The 24,082-nt window shown below is 43.3% G+C and overlaps 1 protein-coding gene across 2 annotated transcripts in view; it reads left to right on the forward strand.

The window, feature by feature from the left end:
* Homer1 (homer scaffold protein 1) overlaps nucleotides 1–11,718 on the forward strand; it is a 109,268-nt gene extending 97,550 nt beyond the window's left edge. Inside the window, exon 10 of one of the 2 annotated variants that reach the window (NM_031707.2) lies at nucleotides 1,150–3,994. In NM_031707.2, coding sequence (NP_113895.1) covers nucleotides 1,150–1,338 — 189 coding nt within the window. In that variant the 3' untranslated portion in view covers nucleotides 1,339–3,994. Of the gene's footprint in view, nucleotides 1–1,149 lie in introns of both variants that reach the window. The other variant, XM_006231775.5, reaches the window with a different exon arrangement.
* Nucleotides 11,719–24,082: the final 12,364 nt, after the last annotated feature.

The following is a 24,082-nucleotide window of genomic DNA, read 5'->3' on the forward strand; positions in this document are numbered from 1 at the left end:
CTGAAACACTCTGTAGACCAGGCTGGTCTTGATCTCACAGAAATCCATGCCTCTGTCTACACCAGCTTAGGATGTGAGTTTTGAAAACAAGTGGCTTTTCCTGCTGAACTATCTTGTTGGCTCTAAAAAATTTTATTTTAGAGAAAACTGTAAGAAAAATTAATATGGTTTAAAAAGTATTCATAATTTAAACACCAAAATTCTTTCTTTTAGATCTTTATTTCTGTGTGTATGGATGTTTTGTCCACATGAATATTTGTGCACCACATGCATGCCTGTGCCTGTGGAGGCCAGAAGATGGCATTGTTCACCTGGAAATGAAGTTACAGGTGGATGTGAGCTGCCATGTGGGTGCTGGGAATTGAACCCGGGTCCTCTGGAAGAACAGCCAGTGCTGTTAACTACTGAGCCAGCTCTAAATTTGATTTTTAAAGCTAAAGTTAAATCATTACTCATGTAACTTTGGTTTTTTTTCCAACTTGCTTCATTATACAGTATTTGTCGTACTTAGAAACATTGTTAAAAGTCATAATAATTCCTAAATAATTCTTAGTGTGCTAGAATTTAGACAATATCAAAAAAGTTTAAACATTTTTGTGCTGTCACAAAATTTTGCTTTCTTTTTGTCATTTTTCTCTTTCCTGGATTGCCAGCATAGAATTGTCAACTTTAGACTTCTGATACATGTAGTTACTGTATCTTTTCATTTTAGTTTTTAGAGTTGAAAAATATTCTTAAACATACAATCCTTTGATCCTGAATATGGGATCAGTATCAGTATAAGACAAAGTTGCAATGGAATTTTAGGAAGTTTCTTTGCTAACTCTTTCTTTAAAGTTACTGTGTCCTCGCCGGCCCTCACCTGATTTCTCAGTTCCATAAAGTGAGCTGGACCTAATCCTCAGGTTGGGTGTTGTGCTCCTTCGCCTGGAGTGAGACAGAGAGGAGGATGGGTTGACGATGGGAAGTCAGATGTATTCATAGTCAAGCCATGGCTTTCTGAGATGGCTCAATACAAGTCCCCTTAAGTTGTATGAAGGCGACTGTCAGAGGCACAGCCTGATTGTCAAACCTAGGAACAGTCAGAATGTGTCGTCATCTAAAGAATGAACTGACATGCGTGTGTGTGTTACACTTTTCTCTCTGAAGGAAGTTGAGATTCGAAATAAAGACCTGGAGGGGCAGCTGTCGGAGCTGGAGCAGCGCCTGGAGAAGAGCCAGAGCGAGCAGGACGCTTTCCGCAGTAACCTGAAGACTCTCCTAGAGATTCTGGACGGGAAAATATTTGAACTAACAGAATTGCGGGATAATTTGGCCAAGCTACTAGAATGCAGCTAAAGAAAGTGAAATTTCAGTGCCAATAGATGAAGAGATACTGTCTGTCTTCGTAGGACTGTTTGGGCTCTGTACCAAGATTGCACAAAATTTTTTGAATATCATTCCTCCAGAAGGAGGGTGTTTTGAAAATTGGAATTGTATATTTCAGTATAAATTTTAGAATTTAGCTTATAGCTAGTTGGGGGAAAAAAAGACATGAAAAACTTGAACCACAAATTACCTCCATGTACATTGGCCATAGTTAACCAGAAAGTTATAAGTAGACACTTAATGCAATCTTTTCCCCTGATAGTAGCCAATGGGAGAATTAACAATGTCTGGGTCCCTTCTCCTTTTTCTGTTCAACACAGTGAAGATTATCTGCTTTTTAAATTTATTTACGATATCTACAGCTGTGTTTTGTGTAAAAACTTAGTAATGGAAGCCCTGTCTTTGTTGTTATCTGAATAATTTCTCAGGATATTTTTTTGCTGCTGAGAAAGGGCCATTACCAATTAATCCTTGCCAGGAGTTGGGGAGCTATGTCTCTAATTGGAATCACTATAACTGGGTGTCTGGAGTTCTTCCCTTTTCGTACTGAGAGTGTTCTCACTCTAGTGACTACTCTGGTACACTCCGTGTTCTCCAATCTTGTCTGTTGTACTTTACTTTTCCATATTGACTCCATGTATTTATGAGAAGATATTATCTCCCATTTTATTATACATTTTGAAGCCAACTAAACAAAGGCAGCTGAGTCCTTCAGATATTTTTCTTTTTAAATTTATAGTAAATTTGACACAGAACTGAAATTCAGCAGTCCGTCTTTGACGGTTTAGTCTAGCAATGTTAAGGATATTTAGAGAAAATATGCAGTTACGTTTATTTATATATTTGGCAAGAAATTTTTTCTGGATGATCAATGCTTTTCAATTTATGATAAATAATGGTTAGGGGCGCTGTTTATTATAGATAATTTTAAGGTGTATAGCTGTTTTCAAGGAGGTCCACTCCCGTCTAGCAGCCAAGCAGAGGACTGTATCTAAATCGTGATCGTGGCAGATGGGTCTTCATAGAAACCATGTCTTTATTCAAACTTCATAGGGCAATATTTTGAACTGTTACCTAGGCATTTCAAAACAGGAAATACCGTCAACAGACTCTTCTCCAAGAGCAGGTTTTACTGTTGTTTTGATGTAATTTTAAGACATTTAGCAAACATGCATTTCTTTATATGATACATTTCTTTCACAAAACAATTTAAAAGTAAGCCACGTGCTGTCTGCTCTGCCCGGGTAGGAATTGCATCAGAATACATATATCTTGCTGTACAATGCCTGTGATATTGAAGAGGGTTCTTTTCATGTATGCTTGAGTATCTAACTCTGGAGTCAATGAATGCACTGACTTTTTTTTTTGTTCGTACCCCAAATGATTGAATTGTTAAGTACAAATTAAGCAGATTAACTCATTTTTTCACTCATAAACAGATTCTTAGTACTAGTTTTGTTTTATATTTATGTGTATGTATGTAAATACATACATATTAATTTATATTAGAGTGAAAAATAAATTGTTTGTTTCTAACATTAGTTTCTACAGTAAGGTGTCTCTGAAACATGTGTGTCAGACACTTAGCCACCATGCATTCTATGTGCTACCCCATCATGCCAGTCACCTCCATCGACGTTAGGGTATTTTCCTTACCTGTCTATTATAAAGAGAATAACTTAGGTACACATGCTCAGAGCCGAGATATTTCTCTGATAAATCAGGTAATAAAATCTATTTGATGGGTAGAATTTTGAAAACAGACATGATTTTATCTATGAGTTTCTGAATATCAAAGAACACCAGGTTTTCATTTAAATAGAGGTCTAACACTAGGGATCAGGGAATTTAGTTATGAAGAGTTTAAAAAAAAAATCTAAAAAAGTAAAAAAAAAACAGTATAAGCTGTTGATAAGGTAAGCAAATTATTTTAATGATGTAATAAAATATTTTTAAATTTTGGCATAGTGATCATTTAATGGGAAAATACTCACCAAAATGTCTCCACTTGAATTGTACTGATAATGTGAGGCATATGTGTAACTCAATATATACATATACCTATATGTATATACAGAAATTATTTTTAATATTTTCCTACTGCTGTGAAATTTAAAATTGGAAAATTTTGTGAGTGTTTTCCATGTCCAATAGAGCCTAACTGTTTCTTTTTTAGTAACTTAACAATCTCTTGAGGGCTGCACCTATAAAGTCCCAGCTTGTCAGTAGACATGTACAGTGTTTGGGATAAGGTGGACACAGTGCACATATGAGTAAGACCTTCCTGACTATTTTAAACATCACTCACATGAGGAGAGCCTCTATGCTATAGGTTGTGTGCCTACTGTAGCTTTTCCATCGCTGTATTATATAGACATTTGCATATTAAAATTTGATTTTTCCCAGAGATAAATATTATATAGTGTATCTATATTTAGATCAAACTGTGGTAACATGTTGATGAGATCATAGCGTTGGGGAATGTAGCCTGAACGTGTGGACTCGCAGAGACCCCGAGGGAGAGCAGGGGTCAATCCCATCTGTGTATAAGTTATTATAACTATGAAATCTTGTACAAAAGCAAAAACTGGAAAAAAAAACAAAAATACAGTTTTTATTTTGAAATACATTTGTTCTGGAGAATGTACTTCATCATTTTTCCCAGTCTCTTAAGGACATTTGAGTATTTAAGTGACGGCAGCGTCTACTTCAACCCCACAGGTGCTACTGGAGTTTGCATTAGTATGTGATGTTTTAAAATCCTAACTTTGACATAAAAGGTTTTATAAGTATTTCCCTGCCTGGAAAATTAGTTTTTATTCTTCTTTCTTCATTCCCTCTCTCGCTCTGCCTCTCTGGACTACAAATGAACATTCAGAAATTGCATTGCTCCTCATCCCTAAAGGGACTTTGCAGCACCTTCAGACCCGGATGCTCTGTTGTCTTTGGACGCTGGGAGCAGTTAGGGGAGGAGCTTGTCACTTGTCCTTTCAGGTGACTGAAATGGTAAGCTACCACGTGACCTTTAAAAAGCCATTGCCTTGCTCTGTTAAAATTACGTTGTCCTTTAGCAGGTAAGCCTCCCCCTTCTCTGCTGTTGTTTGCCTCTGGAGCGTGGTTTAGGCTGCCTCTCTGGATGCTGACCGCCCGGGGACTGCACTAGGAGGCAGGCCGTGGGAAAGCTTGTGGGTTATTGTTCTGAGCTCGCATGTGTTTGATACCAAATAATTTTAACATTTGAAATTTTGTGCTTCAAGACACGAAATAGACTTCATTGAACTTTTGTTTCCCATATGTGTTAACATAAACTTTTAGCGTTCATGAGGTAAATTAACATCATTTCTTTTTCTTTTATGGTGCTTGGGGGGTCAAACCCAGGCAGGACCTAGCACATGGCTAGGCAATACTGTGCCACTGAGCCACTTCCCAGACCCATATAAACCATAAAGAAGAGAACTTTCAGGTAAGAAATAGTTGAGTTTGAAACATTTTTATAAAAAAATATCCTAAATAGAATACCACACTATATGACTGGTAGTAATAAGTATTTGTTAAGAACATTTTTTAAAAATTTTAGACTCACTCATTCCATTGTCCTAACAACAACAACAACACATTTTAAACTGGCCATTAGCATTCATACTTTTAATCCCAGCATTGAGAAGGCTGAGGCAGGAGGACTGAGAGTTGAAAACTATCCTGGGCTATCTATGGTAAGACCGTGTCTCAAAAATAAAGAAAAATAAATTTAAGCCTACTACACAGGGAGAATCTGGGTCGCTGACAGCTTCACCCATCCCGTCAGTACCACGCTGACAATAATGTGTTAAGCCACTAGGTAAAGCAGGTACCTTTACAAAGAAGATAGGTGTGAGTTTTTGCATGTGTTCCTGTGCACGGTCTGAGTACCCAGTACCTGTCTGGTGCTCATGGAGGTGCAGAAGGGTGCTGGACTCCATGGAAGGAGAGTCACAGATGGCTGTGAGCTGCTGCGTGGGTGCTAGGGACTGAGCCAGGGCCTCTGCAAGGACAATAACTGCTCTTGACCACAGAGCCACCCATGCAGCCCTTCGAGCACTTCATGCATGCTTTTTATCACATTATATTCTCTTCTGTTCCTCAGATCTTCCCCCATCCCTGTCTGCCCAACTTCATAGTCTTTCTCTTGAATGAAAGAGAAGAGGGAGAAGCTACTCAAAGCATGCAGTCCGATCTGTGTGGGCACCAGGCCTGCCCTGGCCTGGGCTTGGCATACGCAGTGTTCCCCGGGAGGAACTTTCCCTCCCCCAACAGCTGTCAATTGGAAAGAACCTGTTAGTTAGTGGAGACACTTAGTTTCTACCTCCCCTCCTCAGTGCTGGGACTTTTCTGGCTTGGGTTTGTGCAGGTCTCAGAGTACTGTCTTAGTCTTTGAGAATCCATACGGTCATCAGGCCCGCAGTGTCTAGGAAATGTCTTCCTTCAAATCATCCACCACCCCTGACTCTTAGAATCTGTCTGCCTCATCTTCTGCATAGGTTCCCAGCCTCGTGGGGAGAAATGTGATAAAGATACCTCATTCAGGGCTTAGATAGTATGAATGAAATCAAGAACCTGTGACTAGGTATGGTGAGGGTCCTCTGGGAAAACCTACTACTGTCATTCCGTACATGAACTTAGCGGTGACCCCTGATGGTCTGCCACTGCACCGTACCGATAGGTCAGTGATTTCTCAGCCCTCATTAGAGAAGCTTCTTCCTGCAGTAGACAGTAAGTAACACAGACCCACAGCTGGACAGCACGCAGAGCGAGAGACTTGGAGGAGATGCCTTTCCAAGGAGCTACAGGTACTGTTTAGACGTAGAACACATGTTTAAATATATGCAGAGTCACACATTAAACCCTCAGTAAAGGGGTTGGGGATTTAGCTCAGTGGTAGAGCGCTTGCCTAGGAAGCGCAAGGCCCTGGGTTCGGTCCCCAGCTCCGGGAAAAAAAAAAAAAAACCCTCAGTAAAAACAAACAAAATATAAGATTTACAGAATTTTTAAAGTCATTTTTATCAAAGATCTGTGGGACATGAAGAAAACTGCATCTGGGTTAGAATAAAAGGTTAGAAACACCCAAAAATCCTGTGGACTTTGTCATCTTTAGAGAGGAAATCTAAAATCACTTTCTGTCCTTTAGAGGGCGCACTTCAAGTCTAGCATAGCAGTCCGTGTCCCTAGTCCCAGCAGCTCAGACAGCTGAGGCTCGAGAAGAGTTTAAGACCAGGAGTTGGGAACCAGTCAGGGCAAGACAGACCCTGTCTCTTTTTAAAAGTAAATAAAAGAAGGGGGAAATCGAGGAATAACATTACTGAACGTGAATGCCGCAGATGGGAGGAGCGACATGACCAGTTTTTGTCTGAGGTAGATCGAGATGGCCAGACACAAAACCCTTCCTTCCCCAGTCGTACTCCCCGTTTGCTGTTACTCTTTTTATTGTTTGCTTGTGTTTTGAGACAGGGTCTCTCTGTATAGCCCCGACTAGCCTGGCATTTGTTGCATAACCAGGTAGGCTGCCCTGGATCTCACGGAGCACCGGGATCAAAGGCGTGCACCACACTACTTAGCTGTTGCTGCTTTTCACCAAATAAATGGGGATGGCCCTGAGGAATCTCAAAGACTCTGAGAAAATCCTGCCTCTTGTTAGGACTCATAACCAACTCTAAGACGTAAGCTTCCACACTCACCATTTCTCAGGATTCTGACCTACTTTTGTTAGCTGTTTTCATGACTGATAGACCCAAAGATAGAAACACTGCCCCGCTTTCTCACCGTGGCATTAAGTGAAGGTGCTCAGGTGTCTCCGTAAGTGCAGACCATGGCTGTGTCTATAGTCTAGGGAGTCCTTATGGTAGTTTCCTGTTGACATGTTTGGCCTTGTCTGCGTTGACACCACCTTACTGAGGACTCATTCAGTAAGTACCTGGTCTCTGCGGCTTGTAAGTGGACTCGCTGTCCCTCTGGACTTCCGTGGATGGCATCTCAGAGAGCATGGCCGGCAGTGAGATGTGCGTGGTGTGGCTTCCTCTGTAGTCTGAAGTAAGTGGGGACAGGAGTGTCTGTTGGACACCTGCTTTGTGAGAGGCACGGTGCCAGCTGCTTGGCATAGGCAGAGCAGGGCAAAGGAGAAAGGTTCAAACGATGGCCCTGCGGTGTTCACACACAGTCGGGTGTCTGTCTGGCGCATCTGTCAGGAAGTACAGCTCTTGAGCATATTTCTGTGCAAGGTTTATGGGTTTGTTGTTTTTGTTTTCCTAACTTATCTGCCTTGCCTCTCTAAAATGCCTATTAGAACTTATTTTTCGTTTGTTTGTGTTGTTGTTGTTTTGAAAAAAGGTCTTATTTAGTCCAGGGTAGTCTCAGACCTAATGTCTGAGGATGATCTGCCTGCACCTAGTTTCTAGGGTCATAGGCATGTGCCATCCTGTCAACTTTTGTGCGGTATTGGGCATTGAACCCAGAGCTTCGTCTGTCCTGGGGACACATTGTCCATTGGGTGACAGTGTTGGCCCTGTTAAGATGATGAGTAGCCACATATCTCATGTTTGCTCTTCAGCCTTTCTTGATGCTTACAACTCTTGTTGCCATTGTAAATTACACATCATACTTTTACAGGTGTCTTATTCATGGACCATATTTTAGTTCCAATATAAAGAAAACAAAGCTTACAGACTTTTCCAGCGATTTTAAAGAAACTAGTTGTTCATATGCAGGATTTCAATCCCTTGAACATAAGTGACCGCTTACTTTGGAACCACATATTGGTAGTCCCACACTTGAGAGACTGAAGCGAGAGGGCTACAAATTAGAGACCAACCTGGGATGCCTCGCAAAACCCATCATAAAACAAAATAATAGAAGCTGGGCTTGGTGGACCACACCTTCATCCTGTCATATGGGAGGCAGAGGCAGACAAATGTCTGTGAGTTTAAGGCTAGCCTTATCTACATAGACCCTGTCTCCATAAAGAGAGAGAGAGAGAGAGAGAGAGAGAGAGAGAGAGAGAGAGAAAGGAAGGAAGGAAGGAAGGGGGAAAAGTGAAAATAATAAATATAAAAAGCAAAGAAAATCAAGAGGGGCTAGAAAGGTGGCTCAGCAGTTCAAAGCACGTGTTGCAGCACCCAGTTTCAATTCTCAGCACCCATGTTCCTGTCTGCTCACAACCATTCATAACCAGGGGATCTGACATCCTCTTCTGACTACCACAGAAACCAGACATATACATACTGCACAGACAATACATGTAAAACACTCAAACACATGAAATAAATATTTTTTAGAAAGTAGCAAGGCCTTAGGAAGACAATGCAGCTCTTATTCTCTGTGAAACAAACTAACCTGGAAACTCATTTCTTGCATTGAGGGAAGCTCACTGGAGATGTGCTTGCTGCTCATTCTGGATGACTAGTCAGTGCTGGCTCTGAACCATTAAATCATGAGTGTATGTTAAAGCTTGGAGAAGGATGAAGGCACTTAGCATAGTCCCAATGAGACCTCAGTTAGTTAATGATTACTAAAGTATTTGCATTGTGCTAGGTGTGGGAGCTGTAAAGGCCTCCTTGGTGGCTTTTTCTCTTTCATCAAATTTAATTTAAATAGACATAACAAATATAAAATTTCCCATTTAAGCTATCTCTAAGATTACAATTCAGTGACTTTAAATACTTTCATGGTGTTATTTTAACCACTTTGTCATTCCTGGTGACTGAACTGTACCATTTATCTCTGTGCATTTGCCTATTCTAGGTCCTTGTATGCATGGAGTCATACAGTGTTTGTCTTTTTGTGTCTAGCTTGTTTCTTGTAGCATGTTCTCAAGGTTTATCCACTTGTGGAATGTCTCAGAATTCCATTGTTTCTTGAGACTGATAAAATTATGTTGTATGAAGATTAGCCATACTATTTATCCAGTCAGTTGTTGCTGGATGTTGGGTTGTTTCTACCATTGTCAATAATGCTGCTGTGAACATTTGTGTATAAAAATCTGAGTCTCTGTGTCATGTTTTAGGGGGTTATATACCTAAGATATAAATAGGTAGTTCATATGATAATTCTATGTTTAACTTTTTGAGGAGCAAGTAGGAGATTAAGTTTGAATTAGATAAATGTATTTTTTTTAAAGGCTGTAGGTTAAGGAGTAAGTTTGCAGGGAAATTGTAGTCTCCAAGCTGGTGTTCTGTAATAAATTCATATGTGACCCACGTGCCTTTTTGAAAAGTATGTGTGCACGTTATGTGGAGGTCAGAGACAGCTTTTGTAAGTTGGTTCTCTCCTTCCATGTTGAGCTGTGGAGATTTAAATGTAGACTGTCAAGCTTGCATGGCAAGCACTTTTACCTCCTGAGCCATCTCACCAGCCAGTCCACATGCCTTTTACACATTCTTTCTATAGACATTGAGCACCAGCTATGGCCCAGGCTCTGTTTTGGAATAGAAACTATAGGAAAAAGGCCATACTTGAGTATAAGAAAGAACTATTTGCACTGTAAGTGCTGTGGTAAAAGAGGACTCTGGTAGGAAACATCCTAGAGAAGGGTGGGGAAGTATTTTCCAAAGGAGATGAACCTTCTTCAATTCTTGCTGAAGGGACAAAAACTAGTCAATTAGAGAAGTAAAAGAACCACTGTGAGCACATCATATGCAAAGGCTCAAGACAGGAAAACACTGGAGCCATTTAGATTAGAGTGGGCCAGTGCAGAGAAGCATGAGACATGGGAAAGGGCATGGCAAAAGGGGGCAGAAGGCATATTGGAACATTGTTGTTTATATACAAGGTTTGACTGGGACATTGCTCATTCTGCAGTAGTGGAGAGATAGTGAGGTGATTTTGTTGCAAAGAACTAATACAATATAAGACCAGGCAGTTAGGTAAATGACAGTAATCCTGCTGAGAGACTGTTGACAGCTATGGCCCTGGGGATGGTATAAAATATGCAGTGATGGGTCTGGAGTGGTTAGGAGGTGAAATAACTAGGAGTTCCTAACTCGTTCAGGTGCTGTGGGAGAATTCAGGTTGACTGTTGGGCATCTTGAACCACAGGGTGAGTGGAACATGAAGGAAAAGCTGGTAGGCAGAGACCAGAGGCATGGGTTCCTACCTGTTGTTCTTTATGCAAAAATGGGCATGACTGGAGTAAATGAGTTTCTTTTTGAATGAATTTAGTGTGTATGAAAAATACCTATGTAAAAAGTCTAGGTGTGGAGCTTAGGAAAAAAAAAATAGCTGATATTAGCTACTTTGGAATGGACACTGTGTGGCAGCAGTTGAGAGCCTGAAGACAGGGAGAACACAAAGTGAAGGTGAGAATTTAGGCTAGATGCAGCTTGAAGAAGACTAGACAGGAAGGGTGGCTCAGCCCACATAGTGGGCCTCTGGGAGCCAAGAGTAGAGTTCTAGAAAGCCATATTTCATATGAAAATAAAGCCACAACTCAACTCAGGACTCAGGGCGATGCTTTAAAATGTGTTCCATTGAGATCCTTTATTTGTTTTAAATATGTTTTAGGTTTAAAGGAATTAAAAACCAACAAACAGAAACATGCTATTTTAGCATACTCAGATCCACTACATATAACATTTAAAAACACTGAAATCTGTGTTAACTAATTTTTCCTGGAGTTTAAGCCAAATTGGTAGGGTTGCTGCTGACTTCTGTAGGGATTGGGATGTTCTCAGTGTGGCACATAAATGGCATCCGAAGTGGTGTGTCTTCTAAAGATTCATTTTTACATTTATGACAACAGCGTTATTGTCTTTAATGGTGTGCTGATCAGATACTCCATGCCATTGTTTGTCTCTGTATTGAACTTCATTTTGTTATCGGGAGGGGTGGATACTTAGGCCACAGCCAGAAGAAGGTAGCCACTGCCTTCCTGTGGCTCCCTTGCTTCGTGGGGTCAAGTTCTTGGGGCTTAGGTCTGTAGTCTTTCATGAAAGTCTTTCAGTTTGTGAGTTTGATACTGAATTACATTCGCGTTGCTTCAGAAAGTTCACATTTCTGTTATCCTCAGTGTTCCTCTTTCTTATGAATTCAGAAGCATAACTACTTATAAATTACTCATAGAAATAATCTCAAATGGTAGCAACAAAAATATTCTTTGTACTTGGTTTTGGTCTGCTGTGGTATTTGATTTTTATTTCTAGTTTGAGTGACATTTATAATTAGTTTGAATTCTTTGAGTAGACATTGTCACTGGGCAACAAATTGAGCATGTTTGACATTACAGGAAGGAAAAAGAAGCCACCAGTATTCACAGTTTGCTGAAAATCTCATATAAATTTTTCAAGTCAATTTGGAAATTGTCAAATAAACAATAACTTTAAAGTTGCTTGTGTTCATCTTTTTTGTTTTATTAACCTTTGTCTCCTGTAGCAGAACCATCATTTTGGGGTGTGCCCATGCAGTGAGATCCCAGGGCTGCGTGCACGAGTATTGTGTGAGCATAAACACGGCCACCTGGTTTGTGGAGGTGTGGCTGACTCAGTATGGCAGCCTTCACAGCAGTTGTATGAACAAAGTGGTTTTGTCGCCCCCACTTTTAACCTGGGGAGTCAGTTTCAGCAGAAGTGAGGCCACCTCAAAGCACAGACCTTCTACTGCCCCGTGCTCACCCATGGCAGCGTGCTCGAACCAGGCATGCAAACACCTTGGCAGTTAAGTCCTATCATCAGGTGGCTTGTTTTCCATCTCCCGTGGTATTGTCTCTGGCCTCCTACCTCTCTCCTTTACAGAGACACATTGTAATTGAAACGCAGTGGTTCATGTGCCTTCAGAAAAGCAACTTTGTTTATTATTGTGGGGGAGGGGCATGTGGGCTTCAATTCCTATGTGGAGTAAACTCTTCTGCCTTTATGCATTCTGGAGATCAAATTCAAGTGAAACACTGCTAACCCACTGAGCTATCTCGCTGGATTCACGTGTTTTCTTTCCACTTTCAAGTAATAAGGATAAAGGGAAGGTCACTTTTGACTCTGTCTTTTGACTTCATTAGTATGATGCATTGAATGACAACCTTTAAGTATGTCATGCATATATATATATATATATATATATATATATATATATATATATGAGACTTTTAGTTTGGGGTAAATTGTATCATAAGGTCTGGGGCCTTCTACCGTTTCCTAGTTTTAGGCTATTAGATGTGTCCAAGTTGGCACATAGAGATCTGCCTTATTCCCTTTTCTTCTCCACAGAGTTCTCTATTTTCGAACCTAAGGTTAGACATTTCCATTTTTTCTCCTTAGCCAGAGATTACTTGTGAAGTTGTAGGAGTATTCAGTTATTTCCCAGCTACCAAAAAATAAATGTTTGATTTCCCATAATAAAACTCCTTCAAAATTATAGCACTGTGTAGCAACATGCGTTGGAAAGAGTAGTCATTCAGTGGCTAGAATTGCTGAACGTATTGCCTGCCTTGGAAGAAGGATGGCACGGTCACTTTTCGTCTTTGCCTGGTGACCAGGTCTGTGAGCTGGGGCGTGTGCCACCGCCTCCTGCCTTTCCACGCACTCTGGAGGTCAGGCTCGGAGCTGCAGGCTTCTGGAAAAAGCACTGTTAACACACAGAACCAATGTGCTTAATGCTATAAATTCACGACCGTTTTCACTGCCTTTTAAAATAGTATTGGCAAGCCATGATTCAAGCATCCTGCAACGGGTGAGCACAGTGCAGTAGAAAGCCTGTGTTTCCTTTGCTCCTCACCAGGCCACTCCCTGAGTCCTGGAGATACCAGGGGTACCAGTGAAAAAATAGTTTAAAGCCCATGATGCTTTTATAGTCTTGATTTATAATACTTATATATAGTCTTTGAAGAGGCAAACAGGAAGATGGAAAGAAATAGGAAAATGCAAGGACAGTGTCTCCCCCTCAGGTCAGGAGCCCCCGCCACATCCTTCACTTTGCCTCCGGTGGCGTCCAGTGTCCTCTAGCTGGTCACCCATCATTTTATGAACACTTACGAGGTATGCGTCAGCCCAGGAAGCAGATGAGAAGGCCAGCCCTCCCATCACCAGTACAGACTTGTGAGGGAGCCAGGTAGCCGCCTGACATCAGCATGCAAGAGAAGGCGCACATGTGGGAAGGCGAACGCGTGGGGAAGGCACATGCGTGGGGAAGGTGCTCACGTGAAGGCCGTTTTGGAGGGGGCAGGTGTTTGGACTGTACCGTGAAGAGTAGTTGCTGACTGAAAATTCAAGGGATGAGGGTAAATGAGAACGCATGCAGTTGAGCCCTGAGACCCTGACTGGGCACACCAGTGGCACAGCAGAGGGCAGCCCAGACTGCAGGCTTGGCTCATGCCCTCCAGCAGCTCTACTTCCATCAAGGAGAATCAGTGAAACCCTTGAAGTAACATGACTGCAGTTGCATCAAAGAGAAATTAAGTCACTGGGACTACAAAGGCAAGAGGGGCTCAAAACCTCCTCCCGGTCAGATTCAGGAAGGCTTTTCACTGTGGCAGACCAGGTAAAGAGAGGTGGAGAAACTGCTGAACAAAACAGGAAACAGCCCAGAGGCAAGTGACAGAAAGGCGCTTGACATTTTTACTTTCTTCTCCATCCCTGATAGTTAGCATTCCCTTATCTCCTCAATCCCACACCAATTCAGTGCCCACAAAAGCTTTCCAGTTCAGTGACCCCCCCCCCGCCCCCCAGGACTGAGAGGCTCCTGCAGTCTCTCCACTTTTGAGTGTTCTTGTCGACTGAGATGGTCAAGAGCTGACAGTGTGGTAAGGAAGGACAGCAGAAGGGGCCTCTGTTTGGGGCTGGGAAGACTCTATAGAGTCCCTGGGCACAGACTTCCTTCCCATCCCATGGGCATTGGTGATAAATAGGAAGTCTCTAGAAGTCAGAGCAGAAGCCTGGAGGCCCAGGGCGTGACCTACAGATATTTCTGCATGGAGGGGAAATGTATTCCAGCCAGGGAGCTGTCCAACAAAGAAAGGTCCCCCACTCAGCCCCTTAACAACAGGGATGAGAGACAAAAATGGCTGCTGTACCTAGACAAAGGCCAGGATAAGGAGAACATGGCCACGGGTTGGTCTAGAACACCGAGAGGGACCTCTTGGTGAATGTTAGGAGTACTCAGATGTTCCTGCACATGCAGCATGGATAGAGGCCCGCCGCACCTTCACCCTGGCATGGAACTTAAATACCAGGGAAGGAAGAAAAGAAATCCTAAATCTTGAGTTGACAAAAGCCATGTTTTCCTCTACTGAACAGAATAAATGTTTAAAATTTGTTAGGGCAAGATGAGCCTACTCTTGGCGACAATCAGAGGAAAAAATCTTTCCATCCAACTTCATGTGGACTCCAGGGATGAGCTCAGCCGGCTCTCTAATCCGTGAGTAGATAGATGTTTAGACTTTCCGTATTTCCTAGCTGAGCTTGAGAAAATGTACCCGCCACCATGAACTTGTAGGGAGGCTGCTGGGCAGACCTATTTCTTGGCTTATTCTGGAGGTGAGTTCTTTTGGGCCACATGAATTTGTGTGGCTTGTTTCTCAGAGGTCTTGTCGATCTGATGCCAACACTGGAGAGCAATGGGAGAATTGATTCAGAGTTACCAGAAAAGGATGGCTGGGGTAGCTGTGACAGACAAATCAGAAGAGTGAAGAGAGGACAGGAGCCCTTGAAATCCCGGATAGTAAACCCTGTGCCAGGAGAAAGGAATTAGAAAGGACACTCTGAAGGACAGTTCAGCATGGCCTGAGAAAGGGGCAGGTGACTCCAGACATCTGGTTCTGAGCTTCCAGGTAAGAACAACCAACATAAGGAAATTTGCATGGTAGATGCTCCAATTCTTTGTTAAAATTCTCAATTGGAAATTTGGTTTTGCTTATATCAAAACCCAAAGCCGAATTGTGACTGTGTGGAGATGCCAGGATTCTGACACCCCAGGACTAAAGTTAGGTAACTCTTGTGTGACCTGTGTGGCTCCCCTCCCACTGTAAGGAAAGATGCCATTCGTGTGAAGGAACACAGCTACAGACTTTGTGGATCTTCCGGGAAAGACGTTTTCAACATAATGCTGAGTGTCGCTTGTAAGAAAAGATCTCTCATTTCAAATTATGTTCTAAGGTAAGGACTAGATAGCTTGTTCTGAGGTAAGCAGGATAAGCCGTTGCAGTGAGAATTCCATAAACACACTGTCTCATTAGCACTCTGCCTGATAGAAAGTTCAAGAATGTGTTTGGAAGCTAGATGTTGGTGATGTACACTTAATGCCAGCACTGTGCAGGCAGAGACAGGCAAATCTCTGAGTTCAAGGCTATTTTGATCTCCATGAGTTCTGGGACAGCCAGAGCCGCATGGCAACACCCCGTCTTCAGGCTCACGAGCCTTTCTCAGTGAGCCTGGCTTCCATTAGAACAGACGATTGTGCCAGCAAGATGAAGGCCGCAGCTCTCAACAGGTTCTTATTTTTATTGTTTAGTCCAAAGAAGTCTTGAGTTTCATTCCCATTCTTTCCACTTCATTAGAAAAAATAAACCAAGAAAAACTTAACCAATATAATCTTTTCACATCTCAAATTCCCAACATACTATGCGTGGAGGAGTGCCATAGTTAGGGCACTGTTGCCATGAGGAGACACCATAACCAGAGCAACCTGAGGAGGAAAGGGTTTATTTTGGCTTACATATCCAGAATCGCTGAGGGAGGCCAAAAAAGGAACTCAAACCAGGTGAGAACCTGGAAGCGGCACTGATGTCAAGGCCATGGAGAGAGCTTGGTATTGGCTTGCCCTTCCTGGCTTGCTTGGGCTGCTTCCAGAACACAGAACCAGGACTGTTCTCACCTGTACTGCTCCTTTCTCTATTACTCTCTGAATAAATGCTCACAGGTTTGCCTACAACCTCACCTGATGGAGGCGTTTTTTTCAATTAAGATTCCCTCCTCTCAGATGATTTTAATTTTAGCTTGTGTCAAGTTGACACAAAACTAGCCAGAACAAGGATTAAGTATAATTTTGTTTGTTGTTGAGGTTATGATTAAGTATTCAAGTGACTTGATTTTTTTTGTCCTCAAAATTTTATTTTTTGACTACTTAATTGTAATACTTAAAATGCCATGTATCAAGGTGTGTTCAGCTAAAATAAGACACTTGCTGCTCTCATTAAGAATGCTCATAAAGAACCTTCTGTGAACAATACACAGCAACACAATAGAGAAAAACGTTTCAACTAGGACCTTCTACTGAAATACGATTTTAATATTGAGAGGTATAGCCAAATATTTTGTCAAGTAGTGGTTTGATTCCATTTTTATTGTAATGGAGAATGCCATCTTACATTCTATCTGGCATGACGTGTCCTCATAAAGGAGTGGGACTGTTCCCAGCTCCAAGAGGCTGGCCTAGAGAAATGAGAATTCGTCAACATTCACAAACTTCAGGAAGTTGTGTTGGGACACTCCTGTTAGACACCATCCCCCAGCCGCAGACTATTGATGTGCCATCCAATATAAAGTTGACCAAGGACATTCAACCTTGACAGGCATAGATAGATACCCTTCCTGGTATTTCCTTTGACAAAGAATGCATCCTGCCTTTGTCACTCATTCCCACAATCACTCACTCCCTGGACTGCTGACTCAGCCCGTTTAGCAAGTGCCATCAGCTCTGGCCCGGATGTCTTCCACTGCAGATGTGGGAAATGGTGTAGAGCTTATAACCACCTTCCCTTTTGTCCCCCACGGCATTCATCACACTGTGGGAACAGGAGAGAGCTCAAGGTTGTGCCTCTGAAGAAACTCATCTTTCCCTCTTCAAATGCCCAGAAGTCCTGTGTTACCTCAAAATGTTGAGAATGTTAAATATACCCCTACCATACAAGCCAACATTCTGCTCCCAATTATTTACTAAGGAAAGTAAAGGTGCACAATGCTGTAGACACTAGTGTGTGACTCTAGTCTCGGTGGCTCCAACCTGGAAATCACTGTATGGTGTAAGGAACAGACCACAGTACTGCGTCTGTACAATAGACTGCTTGCCCAGTAATTAGAGAGGGAATGGTGTGTGTTGAATCCCATGCTGGGTGAAAGGGGGCAAGCCTACCTCCCTAGTGACAAAAAGCAGATCAGTGGTTGTCTTGGGCAGAACTGAGACTACAAGAGTACAGGACTCGGCTGGGGGGTGTAGCACTGCGGTGTGGCACTGGGTCCATCCCCAACAGAGAAAGAATGAGAAGGGAAGGAGAAGCCATCAAGGGAGCAGAGGACTTTAGTGGGAAATACAGGTTGCTTGGAGGATCTGTCATGGTGACTTGTCAGTGTGTACAACTGTAAAAACCAGTTTCTTTCTTTAGGTGGACACCGTTTAGATGTAAATTTTTTCTCGGGGTGATGTTGGGGTGTTGTGTAAGCTGTTATTTAAGCTGAGACTGGGAGCAAAGACCTGTACTGAGACTTTTGTGGGACCAGGGTGTCAGTGTTGGTGAAGCAACCACTTAGCATGAGGTCCCTTGGATTTCTGACCATGGCATACATGACTTTGAAGGGAACAAGTGGGTTTTATGGTTGGGGTCCCCAAAACAAGATCTGCCTTGGGAAGAAGCGTTGTCCCAGGCTGGTGCGACCACTGATCCTCTTCAGCAGGGCTCTGTGGCTTCTCCTGGACGGTGGCAGCCTCCCTCTGGTTTTCCCTGTCTTCTTTCACTGCACCCCCAGCTGGCACATGTTCTCTTCTGTGTGAGACTCCATTCCCCTCATGCTGCTGGTGGGCAGGAGCCTGGGGCTGTAAAGCCCTTCCGCTTCACCGACCACCTGCGGCGACCTGTTGGGACTCAAAAACTATAGATGGAAGATTTGAAAATATAAGGTTCTGTCCAGCCTTATGTCTCAGAGGAGGAGACTGCGGCACAAACAGAGAAGGGAAGGGACAGGTCTGAAGTCACTCCCCTCAGGGAGGCTACACTGCGTTCAGTGCACTTCCTGCACAGGCTGTGAGATGACTGGGTTCTAGCTGAGACCCTAGCAGAGTCCTCTCAGCTCTGCCTGCTGTGAGGTAACAAGAGGAGACCTCAGCCTGGGAAGGAAGGTGAGGCATCTAGACTATTGTAGACTTGGGCAGCAATTATAAAGCCATGGTAGAGATGGGCATGTTAAATTTCCATTCATATTTACATGTGCAAAGAGTGTTCAAAATCATTTATTCCGCAGGAGCCGCCTCTCACGGGGAACCTGCCGCAATTTAGTGCTTTCTCTTCATAACTGTTGTTCTTGGTGGCTACTGAAGTATTTGATACCAGCACACTCTTGATCGAAGGACTACCGTATTCTGCAGTGAGTCAGTCACCCAGGGAGTAAATTAGGCCTTGGTAATTGCCTGGTGACAGCAGCTTGGCATGCCCTAGTCGGCCATAGCTCTACCCCCTCCCCACCACTGCAAGGCTGTCAGGCCTGGGCAGTCCACTCCTTTTGTAGGTCAGGCTGTGTTCTTAGATGACAGTGTAGGGGCATGGACAAATAGGACACACCCATGCTCTGGCCCTTGGAGCATATGCAGTTCTAGTAATGTGAGTGTTCTTCACTGATTTTCCAGAAAACGTAGCTTGGCTTAGTAATCAGGATGGGAACTTCAAGAGGAAGACAAGGAATGGAAATCAACTGGCAGAAGGAATCAGGGTTTCCTGATGCCCGAGACAGTTGCCGTCTAAGGCCAGGAGGTGCTACAGATGTCCAGTTCTCTACTGTGATGGCTACTGTGAGGGGAGAGCCCTCCCTGGGCTTCTCTGTGGGTGTCTCTGGATGCACAAACACTGTTGAGTTACCAAATTACGGGGTAAATATGCATTAAAACAACTCCTCTTATGTGAACCAGTAGGATCCCATTACTGGTGATGGTTATTTTTAATTTTTTTTAATAGAGGGGGAAGAGAAACTGTCACCAGAAAACTCCAATGAATACAGCAGATCTATGACTACCATGGAGAACTAGGGTAGGTATGGGGGGCAAAGGAGCATATTCTTCCTGCCTCATCTAACCTTTGGGGCACCTAGTTTTCTTTTTCTTGAAGTCTTGCTATGTAGCCTAGGCTGGTCTTGAACCTGAGATTCTCCTGTCCCTTGAGTGCTAGAATCATAACTGGGTGCCTCTATGCCTAGCTCTCTAGCATCTTAATTATAAACTAAGAGGTGGGAGCAGTGACTGCTTCCTATTTGGCTTTTTATCTCTTTTAGCCTCACATGAGCGAGCGAATGCCTTTGACCTTAAACACACCCTACCCAATTCTCTACAACTGAACAACTATATTCATGGAGTTTCTTCTACTTCACTCTATAGACATCACTGGATTCCACCAACTTCTCAACTAAAATGTCTCTCACTCAGGTAACCAGTACTGTCCTTTATAGCTCTTCCTGGGAGTTCCTGAAGTCCTGGTAATGCTGGGCTGTTCCTTGGGGACTGCTGTTCTACCGGAAGGCAAGGCCACCCTGAATTCCTACCAACCATCTGGGAACATTTGGGAAAATCCTTCCCTGCCATTTCTCTCATCTTCCAGGCAAGAAAGAGTGCATCCCCGTGGATCAACCCTCGCGACTGTCCATTGTTTACTTCTGGCCAGCTTTCCTTTCTTCACTTAGTGTCACTTTGATTTTTGAGTCAGGGTCTCACTATGGAGTCCTAGTTGGACTGAACTTGCTACATAGATCATGTTGGCCTCAAACTTAGAGCGCCACCGGCTCAGCCATCCTCTTGCTAGGGATAAAGGAGTGTGACCAAGCTTGGTTCCAAGCCTGAGTCTGTAGCCTCGGCAGTCTTACAGTCACAGACTTGACTTCTAAGTGTTCATTGCGAATTCATGTGTGGGTGTATTTCTACTCTTTGGAGACAAGTGATTATAACCCCCTTCCCAGTTTCCAAACTGTTCTGTTTGTTTCTGTTAGTTCCTTTTCCTGTTTTGGTTGCATCCATGCTGTGGGAACTTTGACAGTGCCTCTAAGTAGCTCATTCTTGCTCTGTGTTGGGAACACTGGAGACTGCAGTGTGATGGTAGCTTTAGGGTAGAGCAATGGTGTGGGAAGCCAGCTTTGCCATCTAACCAACTCCCCTCCCCACATATCAACCCATAGTCTTTTCTTTGGGGCTGGCTGTACAGGAGACTCTTAAAGATGCACTAGTGTGTGCACGACTGCACTCCATTCCTTCCACAAAGTTGAAGTTACTGTCGTTTATTAACTTAAAATGTGACAAACTGAGTAGTGTTTGTGATACAAACAAGCCAGATTGATATTCAGTATTAAGGGAATAAACAGTAACTGTTGCCTTTTCAGACTCACAGGACATCTTCCTAGTCTTGGACATTTTTGTTTCTAAACTGCCTTCCAGGTAATGATAAGCAATAGTCATGTTTTCAGGGCTCTCAATAATGAGATGCACAGACCTTTCCATCGCTCTTTACATCCTGAGAGGCAAGACTAGGCAAGTCCTCGATCCTCATTCTACACCGGAACACTGCAGTGGCTTTGTTCTTAAAAACCACACCCACGAGACTTGAAATATACATTAAAAAAAATACTCTTGACAGCAGAAGAGTACACATAGACACACACACACACACACACACACACACACACACACACACACACACACACACACACACACAGAGTCCCAGTTAAAACAGTACAGACTCCTTTCAGAAGCCTGCACTGTGCTTACTCCCGCCAGGGCGCTGCATCTGGCTCACTAGCAGCCAGCTAAGGAAACAGTGAAGCAGCTAGACAGCTAGATATGGTTCCCAGTGCTTTTAGTAATAAGCAATGCAAATTATTTTGCAAGAAAAAAAATTAACTGAATTCTAGAAGCAATTTTTAGAACCCTAAAACCACCTTAAAGACACGTTGTGCAATACTCATTTCTAAAATGCATAGACCTAATCAAACAGGTTACTAAACCCTTCTCAAACAACCATCTGAGACATTAGCAATGTGACACCCTACAGAGAGCCTCAATCAGTCAGCATCCTGGTATTTTGCTTCAACAGTGACCACAATTGTGATTTCTATGACAACCATTTTACTATCTGAATAATACCCTCAATACTATAGTTTTGTGTGTTTTTAACTTTACTGGAATCATGTCAAGTAGACATTTGGCTTTGTTTTGCTCTTTGTGGGATTCACCCAAATGGTTCTCTTAAACTGTCCCCCACTAAGTACATTCATGTTTTAGGAACACTTTGTTCACTTACTTGCTGATAGGACATTGGGTTTTCTTTCGTTGTTGGCTATTACAGACTGCTGCCATAGCACACTCGTCTCCTAATTCAGGCACATGTCATCCACAACACAGTTGTCTCAGGAGAGCATCATGTCTGTCTTTGTGGATGTCCTGTATTGTAGAGCCTGTTAGTGCCGTCAGTAGTGTGACACTGTACTCCAAGTCCGTGTCTACACTTGGAATTGCTGATCTAAAGTGGAACCATTAGTAAACTGTAGTTACTACGGAAGCTAACTGCTTTTATAGGTGCTGTACTGGTTTTCCTCCCATTTCTCTATTGACATTTTTAAGTGCTTAATTTTTTTTAACTCTGTCTCCTAAATTTGGTATATTAAAATATTTATAAAGTTCAGCAGAACTGTTAATTGTGGTAGATACTTTTGAATTCTGCACACAGCCACCCCCAGTCAAGTGTCTTGCTTTCTCTTTCCTCACTTTCATGTCTACCTAATAACAGAAACAACTCAGATGAAGCAGCCATGGTGTCCTAGTCTTTATCACCTCAGGCAGTTCCACTACTTGACTGAGCAGAGGGCCATGCCCCAGACAGGAGACCCATGTTAGCATTTCTCATCTGGTGGGTACAGTTAGCTACCTGGTTCATCTGAAAGAAACAAGGGCACTCAATGGGACAACTGATGTCACACAGGTTGAGTCAGGTAATGGGACAGACTTGAAAAAAGGCCAAGGTCCTTTGGTGACACCATCGTGGAAACCTGATAGATACTACCTTGGTTTGCTAGGGCTGCTGGATCCAGCTGTCACAGGCAGATGGTGTCACATGTCAGCTCTGGAAGTGCAAACTTAGGTGTCTGCAGGGATGGCTCCTTGTGAAGGCAGCAAGAGAAGGATTCATGCTGAGGTGGTCAGTGTACAAACACCATCCTCACTGTGACCAGGCACTGGTGATTCTGGGTGAGAGCCCAGCCTAATAAGCTCACTTTGCCTAAGACCTCTGTGTCTCCACATAAAGACCAGGCATGGGAGCAGGGATCTATAACCTCACCACTCACAAGGCAAGGACAGGTGAGGGTAATCAAGTTCCCTGAACTCGAACTATTGCGAGGGACACCTTCCCTTTAAGTAAAACACCTCCAAGTGAGAACATGCGCTCAGACACTTTAAAAAGCTTTAAGACATGGATAGGTGAATGAGACATACAAAGTTGCTCAAAGTTGTTTGTTGGGAAGAGAGGCTTTGCTTAAGAGCTCCAGCAATAAAAGTCTACAGAGAGCTCAGGAACACAGGAGCAGACGGCAGAGACTGTCAGCCTCCTGGAATTCACAGAGTGCAGCATCGGGGAGGAGCATGGCTTGACCTCACTACAGAATATGCAGAGAGAGAGAAGGCAGCGGAGAGACCACATGGAAACCAGTGCCACAGAACAGCTCAAAGATGAAGGTCGAGACCAGAGGATGGCTTTCCTGCCAAATGGGAAGTCAGAGTCAACTTTGGTAAGACTCTGAGAGTCGGCTGTGAGCAGAAAGTGCAAGGTCTACGGGCAACAGGTCATGAACTGTGCAAGGTGGGGAAAGGTGGACGGGTGTGAGTTTATCTTGACAGGGACACCATTTCTGGATCAGAGATCCAAATGAAGAACTCGTTAAATAGCTGGAGAGCCGCAGGCCAGAAGAAAACCACCTATCCAGAAGAGTTACTGAGTCATGGCAAGAATGGGAGGATGGGAGATTTGGCGCAGCCATCATGAAGCCCAGGTATGAGCTGGGGAGTGAGAGGTCCTGCATCCAGGGATTTCCAAACCTTGGGAAATAAGAAAGGAAGTCAGAGCAGTTAAGAATTGCCTCCCAGGTACCGGGACACAGGACAGTATGGCCACCTCTTTTGACAGAGGGGGATTGTAGAGTTATGTCCTGGCCCAAAGATAACAAAGCTGAGCCCCGTATCGCAGACACAATAGCCTGTGTCTGGAGAGGGTCACAGTCTGGACTATGGGAGGCCAAATAGTAAAGAGAAGGATGTGAGTGACCAGACAACCTGGGCTGTCAGGAGTTCGGGTCTTTGGGTCTTTGTTTCAGCATGAAAATGATCCACTCATGGGGAGTTGCTGCCAAGTGGACAAACCTGACCTCAGAACCAGAGGGCGCTGTGCAGGGCTACAGCCCAGGCAGCTGACGGTTACCTTCTGCCTTCTGCCTCAGACTCCTATCTCAAACTCTGCCATAATCTGGCATTCAATTACATAAAACACGTGTTGCCAGTCCAAGTTCCATGGCCTTGGGGGATAAATAGATTTTACCTGTTCTGCTACTAAACTATTATGACAGAAACTGGCCAGTGTCTACTGGCCTCTAGTATCCATTTCCAAGCATGAAGATAATCTCTTTCAATTTAGATCATCATGAATTAACTCCTGAAATGAAGACATTTAAAGATCTCCACGTTTGGGCAAACGTGTTAGAGCTTCATCCGTGTACATGTAAAGCTGCCATGACTGTTTTACAACAGCATC

This window comes from Rattus norvegicus, chromosome 2 (assembly GCF_036323735.1).
Source record: "Rattus norvegicus strain BN/NHsdMcwi chromosome 2, GRCr8, whole genome shotgun sequence".
In the NCBI taxonomy this organism is placed as follows: domain Eukaryota; kingdom Metazoa; phylum Chordata; class Mammalia; order Rodentia; family Muridae; genus Rattus; species Rattus norvegicus.